The sequence below is a fragment of the Buteo buteo genome, chromosome 14 (assembly GCF_964188355.1).
Source record: "Buteo buteo chromosome 14, bButBut1.hap1.1, whole genome shotgun sequence".
Classification (NCBI taxonomy): Eukaryota; Metazoa; Chordata; class Aves; order Accipitriformes; family Accipitridae; genus Buteo; species Buteo buteo.
In genome coordinates this window covers 6,212,512-6,225,755 of record NC_134184.1, presented here as the reverse complement: position 1 = coordinate 6,225,755, position 13,244 = coordinate 6,212,512, and the positions used below count along the sequence as shown (strand labels likewise).

The 13,244-nt window shown below is 36.1% G+C and overlaps 1 protein-coding gene across 3 annotated transcripts in view; it reads right to left on the bottom strand.

The window, feature by feature from the left end:
* Positions 1-13,244, bottom strand: part of UGGT2 (UDP-glucose glycoprotein glucosyltransferase 2) — an 88,165-nt gene that overhangs the window by 48,970 nt on the left and 25,951 nt on the right. For all 3 annotated transcript variants that reach the window (XR_012652909.1, XM_075045956.1, XM_075045957.1), the window contains 4 exons: positions 10,482-10,542; positions 5,019-5,110; positions 3,278-3,428; positions 2,168-2,287 (listed from right to left, as the gene is read on the bottom strand). Coding sequence is in view for 2 of the 3 variants with exons in the window: in XM_075045956.1 (XP_074902057.1) it covers positions 2,168-2,287; positions 3,278-3,428; positions 5,019-5,110; positions 10,482-10,542 (424 nt within the window). In the remaining variant the exon portion in view is untranslated. The remainder of the gene's footprint in view (positions 1-2,167; positions 2,288-3,277; positions 3,429-5,018; positions 5,111-10,481; positions 10,543-13,244) is intronic.

Here is a 13,244-nt window from a genome sequence, read left to right as displayed (position 1 = left end):
TAAATAAACAGAATATATTGACTTAAAACTTTAATTAAAAAATGGAGCATTGGGAAAGAATTCTTCCTTCCTGTCTCACATATCTTCGGCTTCACTCTTTCACATATTGTAGCTTGAAGTGTAAAATCAGATCTTACAGGCATTCACAGAATCTAAAACTGGGATCTGTCTGCATAGGTAGATTGTACTTATGCAGATTTAATTATGACATTGGTACCTTATTTATTCAGCTTTGCACTGCAACTCCCCTTAGAATTTATGATAATTTTGCTAGAGTAGCTGAAATGCAGCAGAATAATTTTAAAAATTTTGAACACTCCCTCCCCCTCAAATTATAGTTAAATGATATGTTGTAGATTTCTATAATATAGCTGTTATATACATCCATGCCAATATTTAACCTTGAATACATAATGCAATCTACTTCATATTGCACACATCTTACGCTTCATTATAAACATACATTTTTTTATTACATATTGCTTGTATTTTGGTTATCTTTTTATATACTGAACTTCATGTCACTTGGAGTGATTACATCAGCGGACAAGGGAAGAGCTATGGATGTCATCTATCTGGACTTCTATAAGACCTTTGATATGGTCCCCCAAAACATCCTTCTCTCCAAATTGGAGAGAGAGAGAGAGATTTGATGGATGGACTACTTGGTGAACAAGGAATTGGTGGGAAGGTCACATGCAGATAGCTCAATGATGCAGCAGGTCAATGGCTCAATGTCTGGATGGAGATCAGTGACGAGTTGTGTCCCTCAGGGGTCCGTATTGGGACCAGTATTGTTTAATATCTTCATCAATGACATAGACAGTGGGATCAAGTGCACCCTCAGCAAGTTTGCAGATGACACCAAGCTGAGTGGTGCGGCTGACACATCTGAGGGACAGGATGCCATCCAGAGGGACCTGGACACGTTTCAGAAGTGGGCCTACGTGAACCTCATGAGGTTCAACAAGGCCAAGTGCAAGGTCCTGCACCCGGGTTTGAGCAGCCTCCAGTATCTATACAGGATTGGGGATGAGGAGATTGAGAGCAGCCCTGCAGAGAAGGACTTGGGGGTACTGGTGGATGAAAAGCTGGACGTGAGCTGGCAGTGTGTGCTCGCAGCCCTGAAAGCCAACCGTATCCTGGGCTGCAACAAAAGCAGCGTGACCAGCAGGTCGAGGGAGGGGATTCTGCCCCTCTACTCCGCTCTGGTGAGACCCCACCTGCAGTACTGCGTCCAGCTCTGGGGTCCTCAGGATGGGAAAGACGTGGACCTGTTGGAGCGGGTCCAGAGGAAGGGCATAAAAATGGTCAGAGGGCTGGAACACCTCTGCTGTGAGGACAGGCTGAGAGAGTTGGGGTTGTTCAGCCTGCAAAGGAGAAGGCTCCAGGGAGACCTTATAGCAGCCTTTCCATACGTAAAGGGGGCTTATAAGAAAGATGGGGACAGACTTTATACCAGTAGTAGTGACACAGTAGTGAGTGTCACAGGGGAACAGGCTGCCCAGAGAAGTTGTGGATGCCCCATCCCTGGAAACATTCAGGGTCAGGTTGGACGGGGCTCTGAGCAACCTGACCTAGTTGAAGATGTCCCTGCTCATTGCAGGGGAGTTGGACTAGATGACCTTTAAAGGTCCTTTCCAACCCAAACCATTCTATGATTCTATGATTCACACAATGACCTTTTGTAATTTAAATTTCAATTTAAATCAGCAATAGCTATTTCCTTAACTCACTAAGTGATACAGAATCCTATGCACAGAGGAAAAATTAGGCTACGAGACATTCATAATTAGTGTGCTTTATAACTTAAATATCTTTGTACCTCTGGTCACCATCTCTAAAAGAAGGACAGTTATCATTACTTTCTTTCAGTAGTATACTATGAAGAGAATTAATTTATAGTCGTGAATTACCTATATGTGGCATGGAAAGGAACAGAAGAGCTCCTGACAAAACTGTGCCCAAGTCCACTTCTGGAAAGTGGACTAATAATCATATATGACTCACTAGACAAAGATTTTCACTACTGTTAGCAGACCCACATAAAAACCATGAAATTCTAACCTATCTTAACAATGAATACAGCATGTGTATTTTTCAATAAATTTTCTGTCCACATATTAATACATACACTATGCAAAAAAATTAAGTTATCCAAACTTACCAAATTAAATAAATTGCGTCTAATCTGCTGTATAACTCCAGGAAATGCGGGTTTTAGCAGTTCCTGATAGCTTGCAGGCCATGTGCTGTAGCTGGGATCTTGTTCTATATTATTAATCCACTAAAACAAAAAAGCCAGCCATTTAAAAAACACACACTAAACATTGAGTACAATATGTATGTATAAATAAGGGTATCTTGAAACACATGGAAAGCCTGGAAAGAGTAGAATGGTTTATCTTCTTTTTGAAATAGTAACAGAAAATAGCTTCTAAAATTTTTTTTTTTCTTTTCAATCAAACTGTTCAGGGTTTTTATTTGCAGTACATAATAAAACTAATAATGGATGGAAAAGGAAAAAAGACCATTTGTACTCTCTATCAGGATGTGAATGAAACCATTTTTTCAAGTGTGGAAACTACTTTCACAACACAAAGGTCATAACATATCACACAGATGTGTAACACAGCATAACCACCTTGTAAGACAAATACAGTATTTATCTATAACTCGCAGCAGCAGCACTTTAGATATATCAAAATAACTAATTAATATATGGCCAATTTGTTCTTCTACTGTGTTCTGTGCAAGCCTTGGCAAACAGAAGAGTGAAATATGGTTCTTTCAGGTGAAGAAAATTAGTATTTTAGTGCCTTTTCCACTGGCATATAACCTTTGTAATGAAAACTGCATAAATTTTGAAGAAGGGAAAAGAGCAGAGTCATTGGACAATTAGAAACAAAATATTTAAGTTGTCCACAATTCACTTATACTCAAAGTACATTTAGCAGTTATGCATAATATGAAGATATTATGTAGCTAGATTAACTGCTGTAAAGCCAAATTCTATAGCTATGAGTGTGCAACTACTCTTAGATACATTCCTCTTTTCTTTTAAACATCCTACATCTTAAAATTTTAAAAAGGTATAGGCTAGAGAAAATTACTCCTAAAATATAGTGAAGAGATATCACCCTCCAAAATATTTTAAACTGTGTATCGATATATGGTCTTATGCCTACTATTTCAGTTACACTACAAAAAAAGACAGACTGTCTTATACCTAGTATTATCAAACATGTAATATTTAAATAAATGTTTAATTACTTACTATGATTGAAGAGTGACGAATATCTAGCGCATAAATGTCATCTGTAGGATGTATATGCAACCTCATAAATTTACTCAGGATCTCCTCTTTGATTCCCAGTTCATGAAGGCCATGCATCACTTTTCCTTCCAGTTTAAGAGTCTCTAAGATACTTTTTCAGGAAGACAAAATACATAATGTCTACACAGAATTCTTGTCATAACATAAAAAGAAAAAATATTTCAAAGACTATTAATGTGAGAATTATTTCTAGTATTAAAAATAATTTTTATATTCTCCTGTAGTCAAATGTTTTTAAAAAAATCAATTAATAACACTCTGTTTCCAACATATTTCAAAAGAGAATTATAACATTATGCAACTCTTTTGTTCATTCACATTTATTTTATATGAAGGAATTTCATCCACCTTTAGTAAGACGTGGCAGGACAGCAGAGTGGAAGTTTGCTTGCTGCATTGTCCTGGCTGAGGCAGAAACCCAAGCGCGGGTACCCTAAGAGGAAGCTTAGCAGGTGTGTAGAGAAGCAGGCAGCAAAATGATGGAGACACAGACGAGCTCTAAGTCTGCATCATGGCAGAACCCTGAAAACAGCACGGAGGAAACACATAGCCACACCTCTAAAACACGACTATTTCCCAGAAGACCCAACAGGACTCCGGAACATTTGTTGCAATCTGAAAACTCAATACGAGAATGGAAACAAACCTGAAGTACTCACCAGCAGAATACAGCAGGCAAGATTTTACAAATGCCTTTATTTCTATCTTGTTTCATTTTGAGTTTTCTCTATTCTGAAAGCTTTCTTTTAAAATATATTGAAATTAAACATAGCACTATCATTAAAAAGTGCTATTAATATTTGCATCATTACCAAAAAAGATGCAAGTGACTCCATCTCAAAACTCTGGCTGAGAAAAAAAAATTAAGTACAAATTGCAAGTATAAACGCTAAACCCAAGAAAGTAGAGGAATCTCCATGGAGGAGAAAAGATGATGTTTTGAGTTAAAAAAATAGAAAATAAAAAATTGTACACTCTGACAAATCATAGGAACATGAAAATAACCTCAGCCTTAGCATCAGTAGATTTACTAACAGTTTGCAGGCCACCAAAGATAATTTTGAAGTAGTCATGTCTGTCCTGCTGTTGACAACATACAGAAGAATGCAAGGGAAAATGTTTACAGTTTATGAGTGCTTGCATAGAAGAGGCAAATCACACCCAAAATAATTATACTATAATTACACAAACTGGAAAAAGATTTCTTATATCAAAAAGCATATTAGTTCTGCATTAACAGAACTCACTGTAAAAGGTGGCCAGACACAGACTCACAAGCATGCCAAAAATAACCTAAGATGTGTATCTAAATTTAATGCCTGCAAATATTTTGTAATTTTTAAGAAATAAGGATGTGAAAGCACTTAACTTATTTTTTACGAAATGCTTTTCCAACCTTTTTACGTATACATGTTGGATTCCTTCCACTTCCAAATTAATTTTACATGGTGAGTCATAAAACTGTAAGCAAATTAGAAACATATTCCAAGAGAAAATGCTGTTTTCAACTACTTATACAATGTTCATATTCAAAGCAAACCCACTGTAAACCAGTATTCCTTCTACTAGAGCACTTTCTGGCCCCCAAAATGCAACAGATGACATTATCTATCACCATGAGCACAACTTCTCCAGTATTATTAGTAATTCTGTAATCGTCAAACAAAATGTACCCTCTTACCTAAAAGGATCATGAAAATCCAGGTCAATATGAAGGCCATTTAGAAACAAACGTGCTTCTCCAGGTTGGATTCCAAGTACTTCATGAAAATGCTAAAAAGTAAAAAGTACTGCTAACTTATTTAGGTACATGTCAACACTAATACACATATATAAACACATATATACATATATATAAAAACTTCAAGTAATTCTGCAAAACAGACACATCAAATCTCTTCCACATAATTTCTTCTTTAAGCTGAGCATTGCTGGTAAAAATATTGACAACATACTTGTATGAGTGCTATTTAACACACTTTCGATGTACAAATACAAATGAAAATAGCTGATTCTTCCCTCCGAACAACCTACGGTGTCCCTACCTGTACAAGGTAGAGAAAAAGACATTTCTCAGTGGCTGCCAACAGAAAGTGAAAATACACACAGAGAGAATTATGGCTTGTAACCTTTTGAAAAATTACTCCTACATATCCATTCAACAAAGGGACACCTTATATGTGTCCTTCAGACCTCCACCCAAAACTACCTTTCTCAATAGCTTAATATCTTTCACAATTCAAAAAAAAAAGTGTAGTCACAATTGTTACGTGGAATAAGGAAAGACAGACTAGAAACATACAACCTCGTCTAACAAAGGGACCTTGGAAAAAACATAGATCAGAAAGGGATAGCATAGCATATCCTTGTTTTGCAGAGAAGAAAAAAATCCATAATAAATGAATACATGAAGAAGGAAGTGTTTAGGGAGTAAGGTATGCCTTATGATTTTATTTCAGAGAGCTGTGAGGCACCACACTGTTCAATCTACAGTGGCTGTAGCAAGATAAGTAACAGGAGCAGCAGCAGTGTATTCCAACTCACCCCATGAGGAGCAGTCAGATTTCCAGATCTGTCTTAATTCCCAACAAAGGAATGGAAAGCACCAAAAATACGCAGAAAAAAAGCAAGCCGAGAAAGATTTTTTTTCCCCCCTATTTAGCTCCTACTTGCTGAACAAAATAAGTGTGAACAAAAAGCACACTTTGAACAAAAGGACACAGAGCAAGCAACTCAGGCTGCATATATTACTCCACTTATGAGCCTATCACTGAATAAATGAGAGAAGAAACAGGGCAACATTGAAAGTGATATTATTCCTTTGAAGTAGCACAGTTACTTTCACACAGTTAAATATAAGTAAACTCAAAGCTAACTGGTTTGTGGCATTGTAAGTGCAACTCCACATAAATGAGATAACAGTGCACTTGAAGCTCCTTGTAATCCAATCCCATGCATATACTTATCATTCATTGAAACGGTACCATATTCCTTAGTATATACAAACATTTTCACAACCCAAAGCAGAATGGAAATACGTAATAGCACCTTATATCAACATATAAAAGGCAGGGCTCTCCATGAAGTAAAAATGCAGCTGTGATAAGCCTGAGCCTAACACAGAAAGAATATTTATGAAAGTCCAAAACCTGTCCTTGACCTTGAAAAACAGCTCTTGAAAATGGTAAATTTAATTTATTCTAATGGTGTAACCTGAACTTTGTAGTGCTGTCATTGCTATTTTGTATGTATATTTACAAAAGAGTAATAATTACTTATGTTTGTTATAAAGTATCTACATACATATACTCAAACAGATATAATGTGAAGAATATGGTGGATCTGGGGGGGACTGCATTCCACTAATGCTAAGAAATAACCAGAAAGCCTTTTTAAATTGTTAGCTACTATCCTTCACGAAAATTTTTGTAGGCACCTAAAAATGCATGTCAGTGGGCCTTTCAAAAACGAAGAGCATAAACGTGTGGCAGTAAGTTTCCTACGGTTGGATAAGGAAAAAGAAAAAGAGATAATTTAATTACTTTTCTAATTTATAAAACTCACTTTATTCCCAATCTTATATAAATTACAGAAATGTTTTTTTGGTATGTCCCAAAACTTGGTACAAAAGAGGAAGGACTTCTATCTTCTTTATAACTAACTGCTGCTTTGGATTACTCTGGCCTGAGTGCAGGACTTCATATTTATCTTTGTTAAACCTCAAGCAACCATTAAAACAAAACCTAGAAGTAGCAGCTGGTGTCTGACATTTACATTTTTCCTACCACAGCTTCATGCAGAATTACACGCCCTCCCAAGGTCTCACTCTACACAACTCTTCTAAGCAGCTAAAATTCATAGATGCCTGACAATGCCAAGTGCCTTTGCAGCAGGTGAAATTTTTGATCATTTTACCTACAGAGTTTGATCCTGAGACACAAGCAAAATAGGCAGAACAGACTAAAGAAAACAGCCAGGCACACAGTGATGATAGTCCTCTACACCGGGCAGAGAAGCACCCAAAGTTCTAGGTGTACATGAAATTTTTCTGTAGTTACCAAATCCAACTTGGATTACAGTTTTAATACCAGTGTTGTGCCACGAAGTACTGTGACTGCAGAAAAATCACCCTTAATGCCACTGGACTCAAGGAGCAAACAATAAATATAAAGAGGATTAGTCTCAAGAAATCTTACCAGCATCCTTCAGGGCTCTTGTGCAGATCTCGTGAGATCAGCTAGAACAGGCCCTCTCCTTGAAGCTCTGAAATCAGCATTTAGGATAAGAGATCTCTTACCACTACTGAAAGCTTACGAGTCGTTCTTGTAAGCCCAGATACTCATGTAAGTACAGATACTGAGAAAGACTGCAACTGGCTGACCTAGGTCATAAAAATCCTAATACTAACTAAAATGAATGCAGGAACAATGAAAAAATTATCAGCTACTGGGTATTGAAATGGGAGTCTAAAACTTTTCAAATCCTTCAGTACTGCAACAGAAAACAAACTGAGCTGAATCAGAGCTGAGACCCGTTACACAATTTTGATTCTAGGCATTTGATTGTTCAGAAGAGCATCCATTTGCCATAACAACTTTGATGAAAGGAGTATTTAGGCATCCAAGACTAGAATTTAACACTGATAATACCCATATGGTATTTCCTTGCTAAACTCTCAGCAAATTATTGCACTGGAAGTTGTGAGTTGTGTTTAATGAGATTTTATTTTTCCTTTTATCCATAGCAGTTCTTTGTGTATTTCTTAGGTAGGTATAATTCATTACACCTAAATCATCACATGTCTTTCAACTTTTAATACCTTTATTTCCTCTCATTGCATTTCCTATTCAACTTTCATTATCTTGAGAGGGAATCATCCAGTTACACACAGCATGAGATCATATCTCTCCTGCTGCTAGATGGATGTACTGTAGTTCAAGAACGCACATGCCAATTTATTGTGCTCTAGCAGCAGTGTTCAGGAAGTTTCCCTACTTTTATTCAACAGATTTTAGCTTTTAGCTGTCTAAAGGCCTGTAGCCTCAGGTAGGATGTAGTAGGAAACCTAAACCTAGTCTGATATGTGCCTAAGATCCTCTTGTAGTTAATGTATTTAATGTAGTCTATAGACTCAGATGATTGATCCAGCTGATATACAATGTCATTTGAGACATTGCAAGGTCTCAGGATAAGGCTTCTTGGTCTGGAAAGTACAGGTCAATCAGCAGGGAATGGATATCCCAGTGGCTACATCCACCAGACCTGTGTGGCTATCTTGGATAGCCATGGTATCTCAAATGACATCAGAAATCCAGGTTTAGGCAATTCTGTCATGCCCCACAAAACAACCACTGAGTGAACTAAATCGTTCTTGATGTCCGTTGACTACATCTTCATTGTTATAACAAGTGTTTAGATACACATATAGATGTGCCTAAATGTAGGTATCTTCATTTCAAACCAAATCTTACTTTTCCTAATCCTTATATTTAGTAATAATAGCCATTTTAATTCCTGATATACCTTTAATTTTTGTTGTTGTTGTTTGCATTTTGGGGTAGAGGATTAGTTTTTGATTAAGCAGTTGTTTTTGATTTTTGTGTTAACAGAGCTGCAACTGGAGAAAGACATTGTAAAGAATTCATCAAGAAACAAGGAAAGTCCTGATACCAACACTCGTCCTCTGGGGAAACTATGATTATCAGGGCTTTGTTTTGCTTTATCCTGACTATAACCCTAACAACAGAGAGATATACAAAAATGCATATCTCAGCTGTATACAGAAAGCAATGAAGCAGGGTGCAGAGAGTGATTTGCTCCCTTGAGCAAAAACTATGGAACTTCTCAGTAGTGCAAGAAACAAGAGGTCTGCATAATGTTGAGCCCACCATAAGATCTCTGTGAAAACCCAAGAATCAAACAATGCACCCTGCACACAAGAAAGCTGAAGGGCTCAGGAAGGTAAACTGCTGGGATATGTGAATTCTATTCTTAATACACCAGTCCCATATGCAATCACCCATGGACAAAAGCAGCCCTATACAATTGTTTATAGAAATGTTTACAAGGACATAACACTTGAGTCCGTCACTATTTGGGCAGGAAATACTCAAGACTGGAAAGCCCTACATTAGTTTTGCATGGTGGAGAGCTCTAACACATTTATGTGAAATTTTTGCTATGACGGAGATGGCAAGCTCTTTATGATAAGGCTGCATCAGTGCAAGAGGGACATTGTTCTCTTTCACTGTTTGGGAAGGTGGAAGAAACTGGAAGGCGTTCCCCTGGAGATATTAGTCTTGACAAGGCAAAAGGAAAAGGCCTGAATGGATACAAAGCAAAATGATACATAATGCCATAAGAAAGAAATAAATCCCTTTCACTACCGTGGTTGGTCAATCTTAACACCGTATGAAAATAGATGTTCTGAAGATCAAGCCTCAGGACAGTGCCATGGATGTCATTTCATGTGACCAGTCCTAAAAGCGTGGTGGCTAACATCTAATTTTAACACTCAACTTGAAAGAAAAATTCCAAACTCTGAACTGAGACAGAAAGTACAACAGATGTCACAAACTTGACAAATGCAAAGTGGCATCTCAGGATACATGTCAGATTAGTCAAAATCACATGAACAATGACTTCTCATGTGATACAAGGCACAAAAGATGCAGTGCATCAAGGATGAAAATAAAACCACCATCTACCACAGACAATGTTCAAAATACCTTGCAGAATAGTTGCATGCATGATTCTGACTGTGGAAAGCTCAAAGTTAGCATGTGCTGACCATAATATAAGCAGCAGACCTAGGTTCAACACCAAAGCTCTAGAAAGATTAACCGATACCCGTTTTACTTTCACAGCACACAATTTATGACTGAACATAACACTCCGTAAAATTGTTTGTCTTTGCCTAATTCTGTAAAATCAAAAGAGGGAAGGCAAAAGGTACCAAGAACAGCAGAAAGTGAAAAATTTGAATTCAGTATTTCAATGTTACTTATTTAGTAAGAAATATTTAGAACAATTAGCTCTTTTTCTCTGATAGAAACCATGTGAAAGTTGCTACCCTAATAAAAACCTCCAAAAGCAGTAATATGATAGTAACTCAAATGTCCACTTGAAGAAATAAAAAACAAACCTTCTGGTTTTCCTCTATTTCATTCCGCATTTTCTTGTCTACAGGCACTCTGGTCAGTGATCTGTAAAAATAAAATATTGCTATCACTCAACCACTGTATTTTAAAAACACATTACATAATGTGAAATATGTATTTTAATACCATATCCAATGCACTGTAATTGAAGAATGCTGTAATTAAGACTTAAAAAGAAGAGTAATACAGTGTCACAAATATTTTATTTGCAAAACAAATATTTGGTTCTGTGCTACTCTTAGTAAACCCAGGTTTCAAATTTATGCTAGGTTTTGTTGAAGTAATATTATTAGCTTATTTTTTTACCACACTCAATCTTTCCTCTTGTTTTTTCTGGAAAATAGCATGTATATCATAAAAAAGTTGTCTGATCATCTAAATTGTTACCTAAATAAATGACATATTTGTGTATTTTAAGTTAATGTTACTAACTAATAATGTATTGTATGTGAGGTTTATAATTACTAAGCTATCATAAAATACTCCCAGAGACAAATTAATCCCTCCACGTTTTAAGAAAACCTAAATGATATTAACTTAAAATTTATTCTCCCAATAAATGCCAAAATAAATACTCTAGTTGCCTACATAAATATTTTTTTCAAAACATGATTGTACATGTTTTAGAAAATCTATATGGGGCTTTAAGAAAAACTGGAGTCATCTTAAACCTGAAATTTAACTCAACAAACTGAGAACGATCCTACTAAGCCAACTTCAATACTTATGGCTAATAAAGCAGTTATTTAATAATATAAATCCTCACCTGCCCCCTAAAAGAAACCAATTTAGTATAGACCTTGCTAGTAAACTCCACATTTTTCACAATATGTCAGAAGACATAAAATCAGTTTACTTGAAACAAGTATTTAAGCTTTCCAGGCAATCAAAGAGACTACTTGTTAAGTGCAAACAATATGATTTCCAAGCTTTGTTTATAAACATTACACAATTCATCACAGCTAAATACCCTTTTTCCATTCACCCTCCCTAAATATTCTGGCAGATTATTTTTGTCCCTGTGAATCCCTTCTGGACCACATGATGAAAGGGCAATAAAGGATCAAGAAGGAGCTGTATTTATGCCAACACATACTTGGTGGGCTGTCCTCGGCTCAGAACGAGAAAGGTGTAACTCAAACTGTGATGTCAAAGACAGCACTAAAAAACCAGCCAATGCTGTTCAAATATATTATTATCAGTAGTCACTGGAGGATGAGCTTAATAACTTGCTTATTATTGTTCAACTAATCTAAACTCTTTCTCATAAAGCTTTTCTAATCATACTGCTAGGTACTCTCTATGCACATAAAGAATATTGTAAGTGTATTCAATACTGTCCTACTTTCTATGTTCAGTAGTTTTGAAATAAAAATTGTAGAACAAAAAGCAAGAAACTATAAACATTACTGCTGAAAAAGAAACATTGCTGATTAAGATTTAAAAAGAAAATATTAAAAGAAACTAAGTACAAAGAAAAGAGTATCTGAAGCCAAATTTAAATTTGGAAAAATGGAGAAGGATTAGGAAAAAACACCATCAGGTCAGGAATCTCAAAAGCTGACTATGTAGGACACTGCTCTAAGGGACCTTCTACCAGCAACAGACAAAATTCAGAACACTACAGAACTTCTAATTAAAAGAACATCTGTAATTGATGGGAATTATTAATGAGAATTTACTTAGCCAACAAACAAAACAGCTACTTAACAGAAGGACTCCATAGCGAGGTGGAAATTTAATGTGTGACCGTACTACCAGAACTATTATTCTGACTTCGTAGCAATAGTTTTAGAGACTCCTGAAGTAAAAAATACTTTAGGGAAAAAAAAAAAAAAGCTCTATTATTTATCTTGCTAAACTCAACATAAATAGTAGTAGGGCCTGCAACTCTCAGAATCAATGCTTCATTCTGCATACATAGGTGATAAAAAACTGCACAGATAAGAACAACCACCTATCTTTCCAAATAGCTCAGAGTAGTAAGCCAGAAACATAAAAAATGAATGTGAAAATAATAAAAAGGCAGGAGAAGGCGAAGCTGGCACAATGTTAGCAAGGAAGTGAAATACTTATCAGCAAAAGGCAAGCTTTACTGATAGCATTTTTGTTAATAAGAAAGCAATACACTAAAGAATCATTAACTAGCTCCTTGTCTACACATGGCAGTTGATGCAGGATTCTAGCAAGATTTTAAGGACAAAGTGTGATGGTTGATCCTTGAGAAAGACACCCTAGAAATTTGAGGTAACAGGTATAAAAGTACCTGTGAAAGACATCTGTTCATTCTGAGTTCAGTCATTTGTTCCATTTGTTCAGAGCTTCACAAAGTTTTATGCATGTTTTTCTAATATTAAGTGCTAAGGACTCACTAAAGATAAACACTTTACGGTCTGAAAGCAAGTGGATACTATTTATCATTCTACATGATGGAGGAATGTTCTTGTATGACCTTAAGGTTGTAATATTTTCTACCGTACAATTTACGGATCTTTATTCTTACCTGGAAGAACATGTAGCTATGTAGTACTGCATATCGGGGGGAAAAAGGAAACTTTTGACATGTTCATAATGTTAACATTCATGAATGATAAATGAATAGCAAGAAACAGAGTATTATAATCCTTATGATTACTTTCTTAAATAACAGATAATTATGACACGTATACAACAAAACAAAGTGAAAAATACCCTATAAAATGAATTATCAAAATGTCGCCATGACATACATCAGTTGTTACACTGTC